Source organism: Acomys russatus, chromosome 1 (assembly GCF_903995435.1).
Source record: "Acomys russatus chromosome 1, mAcoRus1.1, whole genome shotgun sequence".
NCBI lineage: Eukaryota > Metazoa > Chordata > Mammalia > Rodentia > Muridae > Acomys > Acomys russatus.
Window position 1 is genome coordinate 93483534 of NC_067137.1, and position 9269 is coordinate 93492802.

General features: G+C 38.4%; 1 protein-coding gene across 4 annotated transcripts in view; it reads left to right on the forward strand.

The window, feature by feature from the left end:
* Rbm25 (RNA binding motif protein 25) overlaps window positions 1-5667 on the forward strand; it is a 47722-nt gene extending 42055 nt beyond the window's left edge. For all 4 annotated transcript variants that reach the window (XM_051148751.1, XM_051148776.1, XM_051148759.1 and 1 more), the window contains 2 exons: window positions 654-701; window positions 4051-5667. In XM_051148751.1, the coding sequence (XP_051004708.1) occupies window positions 654-701; window positions 4051-4143 (141 nt within the window). In that variant the 3' untranslated portion in view covers window positions 4144-5667. The remainder of the gene's footprint in view (window positions 1-653; window positions 702-4050) is intronic.
* Window positions 5668-9269: the final 3602 nt, after the last annotated feature.

A 9269-nucleotide genomic window follows, 5' to 3' on the forward strand; every position in this document is an offset into this window, starting at 1 on the left:
CTGAGTACTGAAACTAATGGTGTGCACCAGTACATCAAACCATCAGCCAGCAAGATATATTTTGTAGTGTGTCCTTAAAGCAGAGTTTGGTTTTATTAATAATATGGTTATTATAGTGGGAAATACTATATTTCCTCTATAAATGCCATTCTTCTGCTTTGAAGAGCATAATTGCCTATAATATAAATGTGCCAGTCTTCCATTTTGAAGAGCAAATATGTCTTCTTCATTTATAATTATTATAGCATCAAGAGTTAAGTAGCCACGCTAGGCCCACACCTCTAATCCCAGCTTTTAGGAGGCTGAGGCAGTGAGTTCAAAACCACTCTGGTCTACAGAGTGAGTTTCAGGACAACCAGTGCTGTACACTGAAACCCCTTGTTTCAAAGAAACAACAACAACTAAAATCAGAAAGTAGCCAAGTGTAGCAGTTTTCTATAATTCTAGCACTTGGGAGTCTGAGTTAAAGGATCCTATGTTTAAGGGCAGCCTAGGTTGCATAACATGAGGGATAAAAAAAAAATGTACAGACTGTACAGGATGTGGCTGGGAGGTGATGGCTCAGGCACAAGAAATATTCCCCCAGATTTAGAGGTTTTGTACCTCTGGTTTTGTTTCTTCATAACATGACATTTTTTTTTTTTTTTTTTTAGGTTATGGCACATAGTTCACCTCAGAGCATTTTAGATGATGTTGCCATGGTAAGTTGGGAGAGTATTTTTATTGTTCCCTTACTGTCTATGTTAACAATCTACTTCATAAATTTAATGCATTTTCCGATGTTTTTATTGGCCTGAATTAAAATTTGAGTATGATTGTAAAGTCATTTGCAGAAAGATTTATAATTATTAGATATCTATTCATTTAGTGTTTTGAGACAGTCTCATTCTGTAGCCCAGGCTAGCCTAGAACTCACAGCAGCCCTCCATACTAAGCTCCTTGAGTCCTGGGATTGCAGACATACACCTTGTTCCTGGAGATGTCAAGCATTTAAAACAGTTGATCTTGATTTTTTTTTTTTTTTAAAGCATTCTGATTTCCCCTTTCTTTTATTTGTATTGGTTTAATCATAGATTTGATAAGAATAGTAGACCAGTACAAAACTGGGAAGTCGATTCACAGGTGCTGAATTGATACCGTGCTTGCTGTTAGGGAATGCGCTTTCATTGAAGAGGAGCTGTGGCATCTACTAGTTTTAAGAGCGATGCAGAGAATGTATCATAGGAATTCCTCTACATGAGGCATTCCGATTCCACAATTATTTTATTTTTGGAGTGAGCAATGCTGAAAAATCAAGTTCCTAATTGGATTTGATTTTGTATTACGGTCAGTGTTTACTTTTATTTAATATTGTGGTTTTATAAGCAGAGGGAGAGGAAGAAGTATGCATTTTAAATGAGAAATTTTTGCATGAAATATGAGGGCCAGTTATGAAGAAATGTTTTAGTACACTCTAGTTTGAGTCAAAGGACTGATATGCCAGTCAGGCAGTGGGAGATTAGATTTAAGAAACTAGGAAAAGGTTACTCTCAGTAAAATGGTAACGTAAAGGTGGGCATAGAATTGCATGCATTTATTCTCAGGATTTAGGAATCAGAAACAGGTGAATCAAGCTCAGCCTGTACTTACTGAGATTCTGTCTCAGGGGGGGGAAAAACCCCATAAAATTAGTATGTTTGGGCCTGGAGAGATGGCTCAGAGGTTAAGGGCACTGTCTGCTCTTTCCAGGTCCTGTGTTCAATTCCCAGCAACCACATGTGGCTCACAACCATCTATAATGGGATCTAAAGCCCTCTTCTGGAGTGCAGATGTTCATGTAGGCAGAACACTGTATACATAATAAATAAATCTTTTTAAAAATATTGGTGTGTTAGTCTAAATGATGGCAAGTGCATATGGTAGACTTTAGAATTCTCAAGTGCATTGATTGTGATGCGGACTAGAGAAACCTACTGGAGCTAGGTGTTAGCTCCAGGGCACATTATTTTCACCACAAACAAACATACAGGTAATTGCTTTTCACAAAAAAAGCTTTTATAGGCTTGGAGCACATGTAGCTAAAACCTCTTACTGTCAAGTATGATGCTTTGCAACAAACATAGTAGAAGTGTGCTTGTGCAGGGGCACACTTTTTATAGACCAGGAACACACCCACAGATCTTGTTCTTGTGCATATAAGTAGTTTTCTCAAAGTGCTTACTGCTCAAGGTTTTGTCCCCAAAACCTACTTAAAATGTTGAGCGTGGTATTATGCTTTTCCAATCCTAGAATTAGGAGGCCGAGACAGGCAGATTATTGGAGCTTGTTGTCCACCCATTCCTACTTGGTAAATCCCAGGTCCTAGTAAGAGACATTAATAGACACTGCCTTTAAGGAAGTAAGATCTTCCTTAATCTTAACAGCATAGCATCCTTGGGTGCCAGAGCCTTCCTTAATGTTAAAGGCTAAAGGCAGGAGTAGTGGTGGGAACATGATGTAGTTGATAGCAAAATAACATAGTTTATTCATTTGACAGTAGAAAAAGTAAGTTATTCAGTATCCTTGTACCCTGTGGTGATGCTGTTCACTTAATTTTCTTTACTGCCTCCTAAAGACTAGCAAATTCTCATGTAACGCTTAATTCAGTGTCATATAATATATATTTAAGTGTTAGGTAAGATGGTAGATAAGTTTGGTATGGGATAAATAAAATGAACACACATACATAATACATACGTACATATCCCTAGGCCAGTTTTGTTTGTTTCCTTTAGCTGTCCTGGACTCATTTTATAGACCTCAAACTCACAGAGACCTGCCTGCCTCTGCTTCCCTCAGTTCCGGGATTACAGACATATGCTACCAAACCTGGCTATAAATTTTTAAGATTATTTATCTATTTCATGTGTATGAGTGTACTGTCTGCACGTATGTTTGCATGACAGAAGAGGGTATCAAATCCTATGATTGTGAGCTGCTGTGTGGTTGCTGGGAATTGAATTGAGGAACTTGGGAAGAGCAACCAGTGCTTTTAACTGTTGAGTCATCTAAGCCCCATAAAATGACTATATGAAGATACATAGTTTTATATATTTAAGTTCTTTATAAATTATTATTTTCCCAAGATAGGGTTTCTCTGTGTAACTCTGGGTGTCTTGGAACCAGGCTGGCTAGGTTGGCCTTCAACTCAGAAAGACCCACCTTCCTGTGCTTCCCAGGTGGTGGGAATAAAAGCATGTGCTGCCACTGCCCCACACCTCACAAATTATTATTATTATTATCATCAATTTTTAAATGTTTTTCCTGAGACAGGGTATCTCTGTGTAGCCCTGGCTCTGCTGGACTCACTTTGTAGACCAGGCTAGCCTCGAACTCACACCTGCCTTTGCCTCCTGAATGCTGGGATTAAAGGCGTGCACCACCACGCCTGGCTATTAACAATATTTATTTATTATGTATACAGTGCTGGGCCTGCATGTACTCCTTCAGGCCAGAAGAGGGTGCCTTATATTAGATGGTTGTAAGTCACTTTGTGATTGTTGGGAATTGAACTCAGGATCTCTGGAAGAACAGTCAGTGCTCTTAACCACTGAACCATCTCTCCAGCCCCATAAATTATTTTTTATGGCATGGTTTTGATTTACTTATATAAAACTAACATCAAAATAAAAAAGTTATCCAGAAAGTATGAAAGCAGGAGTGGTTGCACATGCCTGTAATCCCAACACTTGGAAAAGGTGTAAGGTTATCCTCTGTGTCATTTACAGTTAAGGCTAGGCTGGGCTTTGTGTCTTAAAATCAAACCAGTAAACAAAAATATGATAAAATTAGTATATAGTAAGCCATGGAATTTGGTTGAGTCATTATTCTTTTGTAACTTAAATGTTTGGTTTAAGATATTTTTTCTTAAAAACAAAGAAACAAACAAATAAAAAAAGATATTTTTCCTACTGGACAATTGTTCTTTTAAGTCATTATGTTGATTGGTGGGTGGGCGGGTATTTTTTGTATGTTACTGTTGTTTTGATGCACTGATAATTATCTTTATAAGTGTTACTGTTTGTCTTCTAGGTACTAGATGAAGAAGCAGAAGTTTTTATAGTAAAAATGTGGAGATTATTGATATATGAAACAGAAGCCAAGAAAATTGGTCTTGTGAAGTAAAACATTTTCATTCAGAGTTACATTTCAGATTTCTTCTTTCACACCCTTCAAAGGACTTTGAATTTTCTGTGTCTTCAAAGACATTTGTGAGATCTGTAATTTTTTTAATGTAGAAAATGTGAATTCTTTTGTCCTCTAATTCGTTGATGCCCTGTGTATTCACTTGGTTGTAAAGCCATCTGTATCCTTGGTTCTCTTTGTACTCACCAGGCACAGGTTACTGGTATGTTTTATAAGCCGCAGCTACTGTACACAGCCTAGCTGATAGAATCTTGTTCTGCTGATTTGTTTCTTGTAAATATTAAAATGGCTCCCCAGTTTCTATTTTTTATTTTTGAAGAATTCCACCTAATATTAAAACTGTACTATATAGGCGCCAACATGAATAATTTGAATACTAGTCATACCCATCCCACTCCCCTAATCAGAAATGGCAAGCCCTTGTAAAGGCATGGAGTTTAAAACTAGAGTCCAAAAGCTAGCAGACAGTTCATGCCTAATGTATCTCTGTATTAATGTGTTTATGTGAATGTATGTATAAAAGTTTTTAAAAGTTTCTTTGGGCTCCCTTAAACATTTCGTAATTCACCAATAGACTCATAAAGGAAATTGATAACTGTGCCAACCCAAATAACTAGTGCAATTACGGTGTGAGTTTTCCAGAGCGTGGTATTCTACAGTGAGCAGCAGTCTGATGACCAGACTTGGGTTTCTCTGTGAATAGGATAATAGATACATCACAGTCTTGTCCCTCCCCTAATTTGATGGCTCAAAATTCTAAAACTCAGTACATTTTCAGTTCACTTGTCTTCATTTAATTTTGTTGTATTCCTCTAAATAAAACAAGATTAATCCCAAAAATATAATGGCAGGGAGGAGCCCACCTTCTTTAACACAAATGACCAGGGAGTGCCTCAGTGGGAGAGCTTATGCATAGCATGACAGAGGGCCTGGGGTCTGTCCCTAGCACCAATAAATAAGTACATAAGGTAAGTTCACAAAAGAGACTTTGAGAAAACACAATAGTGATTTCACCATGGTAGTTAAATGTTTTCATCTTTCTTCCAAAGATAGAAATCATTCTTGGCTGTTTTCTGCCCACAAATTTTTATTACTAGTCATCAAACTTTAAATATATTGATGGCGTGTTTAGAGAAATCCTTGGGCTTTTATTAGTAATTCAGATCACCAGGGGCAAAATTTATTTGAAAAATACCAAGTTCTAAACAGTTCCAACCAACAAATTAGGTGCAGCTGTTGCCGTGTTTGTTTATTAAAAAGGAAAGACTGGCTGGTTAGGATAATGTAACTGAGCTTGAGTTACTAGGTTTTTCTTTTTCATTTCTTTTTTTTTTTTTTTTTTTTTAACATCTTGAGAGGACAACCAAAACACTGTTTTTAATGTTGAACCTTGACATGGCTTCATTATGTAAATATTTCAGTTATTAAAAATGTATATATTTGATCTTGGAGATGCTTTCTTTGACTCTTGTAAATAAATGGCATTATGTTATAATTGTGTAGTGCATATACTAGAAAATAACCTCAAAATATGAGCTGAAGCTTTAAAATGAATTTATATGGTATCAGAAGATCCTATTTTGGATAAGACTACTACACAAATACCTCTACATAGTGTTGATAATATTTTAAGTTTGATCTCTCAAGAGAAAGTTCCATAAAGATGGCCCTTCCAATTACAAATTTATTAACACCGCCCCCCCGCACCCACCCCCCCCACCCACACCCCCCACCCCCCACCCCCCCCCCCCCGATCTAGTTTACCAATAGGCCAAGACGTTGTTTTAGCAATTTGTTTTTCTGCCTTCTAACCACATTGAGCATTTGCTTTGACCTCAGTGCTAGGTTTTTATTTAGCTAATACTGCCACAAAGTTTTAGTCATATATATTTACTTTACCTTGCCAGTCGCTTGGATTACTGTAAAAACTAAAGATGATGTTACTTGAAGCTTTTAGGAGTGTATACCTTATACAGCATAGCACCCTCCTTTCAAATCATTTCAGCAGAGCTGGGATGGTCATGTGTGTGGTAGAAAAGATAATTAAACTTATAGTTGAATATACTTTTCAACTGGGCGTGGTGGCCCACGCCTTGAATCCCAGCACTCGGGAGGCAGAGGCAGGCGGATCGCTGTGAGTTGGAGGCCAGCCTGGTCTACAAAGTGAGTCCAGGACAGCCAAGGCTACACAGAGAAACCCTGTCTCGAAAAACAAAACAAACAAAAGAATATACTTTTCAACCAGATTTTGCCACTGAAAGCCCACTTTAAATATGTTTAGCTATCTCAGTTTTTATACATCTATACATTCCTTTTAGGTATTCTATTGGTTGGTATTGCTTATTCAAGTTACAAAAACACAGACGGTCTTAACTAAAATGTTTGTTTTTTCCTTTGACCTCAAAGAGTAGTTAAAATGTTTGAGATAGTTTTTCTCCGTTTTAATGGGCACCTTTAACAAGCTATTGTAGTTTGTTAAAATGCCTAAGTGATTTAGTAGAATGGGTAATCCTGAGTTTTATAATTACCAGGTTATATTAGTGCTAACTGATTCGTGAGTTACACTTTGATTAATATTTTTGAGATCTGTCTGCATTATTTTATCCTGACAGAGTTTCAGAGGCCACATAATTCATTTTTTAATGTAGATTTTAAAGATAAGACTTTTTTTGTGTTATGTTTTTTGGAAACAGTCTTTAGTCTAATTCAGGCTGTCTTGCAACCTACTCTATCACAGGTTGCTCCTTTCCATTGCAGTCCAAAGGGCTGGGTCACAAGTGTACAGTATGGTGATGCTTGAGAAAATTCGCTAACTCTGCACAATATTAGTGAATATCAAATAACTCTTAAGTAGTACCCTAGGATAGAGCAGATACTCTACGATTTATCTCAGCCCCTGAGGATGTTCTTTAAATGTTCAAGTTATTTGAATTTTATCATAGTGCTTCCCTGTCTGTGTTTGTCTATAAATATTTCAGTTATTTTCTTCACAACAACAACAAGAAAAACCCCACAGGCTTGAGCCAAAATAGATAATTATCTGTATTTTTAAAAAACTACCATGGAACAAATAAACCTGCAAATACATATACATAGGCATCCAGTGTTTGTGGGGCCTGCTTTACCCAACTTTTGGTGTGAAGGTCTGGCTGTAGAATGAGGGCCATTATGTCAGAGTGGTTATAGGTTTTTCTGGCGATAGTTCAGCTTTATCTATTTGTATTTGAGAGCTTGCTTTCTTTAACCCTTTGTTGTTTTGGGGGGCGGTGGTGTTCAAGACAGGGTTTCCCTTTGTAGACCAGGCTGGCCTCGAACTCAGAGATCTGCCTGCCTCTGTCTCCCGTGTTTGGGATTATAGGCGTATAGGCATGCGCTACTAGGCCCAGCTTGTTTTTAATTTGTTTCTGTTTTGTTATTTGCTCTTATTTTTGAGAAAGAATGTAGACCAGGTATACCATCATGCCTGGTCCTACTTGTGTGACCAAATTAGGAAGGGTTAGATATATCCACAGAAAAAAATGGTAAGAACAAGACTGAAACTGTTTTTCTCAAGCTGTATCTATACTACTTGAGTTGGATTGATGGCCTTTATGTTCTTAAACAGAATGGGAGTTGAATTGTGTAGTAGTCTGTTTTGTGCCCCCCACCCCCCATAATCCTCCCTGCCCTCCCAACATCCCCCCCCCCCGAAAGTTTGCTATGTAGTTCCTCTGACTGTCTTGAAACACCCTTGAGCTCACAGAGATCCTCCTGCTTCTGCCTGTTGGGTGCTGGGTTTAGAGGCGTGCACCACCATACCCAGAAGCCCTTTCATTTTAAGTGTGTACTTCTTTCTTTCTTTCTTTCTCTTTCTATTTCTTTCTTCCTTCCTTTTTAAAGATTTATTTATTCATGCATTTTATGTATGAGTGCTCTGTCCTCATACCCATCAGAAGAGGGCATCAGATCCCATTGCAGATGTTGAGAGCCACCATGTGGTTTCTGGGAATTGAACTCAGGACCTCTGGGAGAGCAGGCGGCGCTGTTAACCACTGAGCTATCTCTCCAGCTTGAAATGTGTACTTTTCATTGGCATTCATTTTATTGAAGTCCTTCCTTTCTCATCCTCCTCTCCCCTTTCTGTCTCCTCCTTGTCCAGGTACCTGTCTCACCTTGGAGCCCACTTACGGAGTCCAGGTTGGCTTCAAACCTGAGAGTCATTTCCCTCAACTTCCCATATACTAAGATTACAGAATCAAGTCCAGCAATACTCCGATTATTTTTTAGATAACAAAAGGAGAAATGTAGAGTCCAACAGCTGAAGGTTCATTTTCCCCCCTATTAACTTTACAGTGTTGGTAATTGACCCAGTTACAGAGAATGAAGTAATTAGAATTAGTGAGAAAATAGATGCCAAGATTTCTTCTGGCTGAGTATGTTTCTAGACAAGATTAGAAATAAGGGCAAATTTTTTATTGAAAAAATATTTCTGTATGAATCATGATGATGTTAATATGTGTGAGTAAAAGCAAGTTATGATTGTATGCAAGTGTTTGTTGTGTAGTACTCTGGAGTCACTGGTAATAAGACCTGGCCTTCTCCGGGCGTGGTGGTGCACGCCTTTAATCCCAGCACTCGGGAGGCAGAGGCAGGCGGATCACTGTGAGTTCGAGGCCAGCCTGGTCTACAAAGTGAGTCCAGGATGGCCAAGGCTACACAGAGAAACCCTGTCTTGAAAAACCAAAAAAAAAAAAAGACCTGTCCTTCTCATTGACGAGGCCCAGACTTTCAGTGAGGACTTCAGTCATTGTCTAGCCTTGCAGGGTCCTCTCCGAAAGCAGTCCTTTCCTGTCCAGCACTGAGTTCCTGCTTCCTTCTTCACTGGGCACTACTGGATTTTCTCATCTGCATCATGTTACTCCTGTTCCTAAGTTTTGAATATTGGGGGAAATAAATGCCACACTGCAGAGACTTTTTTTCTTTTAAGATTTATTTATTTATTATGTACACAGTATTCTGTCTGCATGGGTGCCTGTATGCCAGAAGAGGGCACCAGATCTCATTATAGATGGTTGTGAGTCACCATTGGCTGCTAGGAATTGAAGTCAGGACCCTTTGGAAGAGCA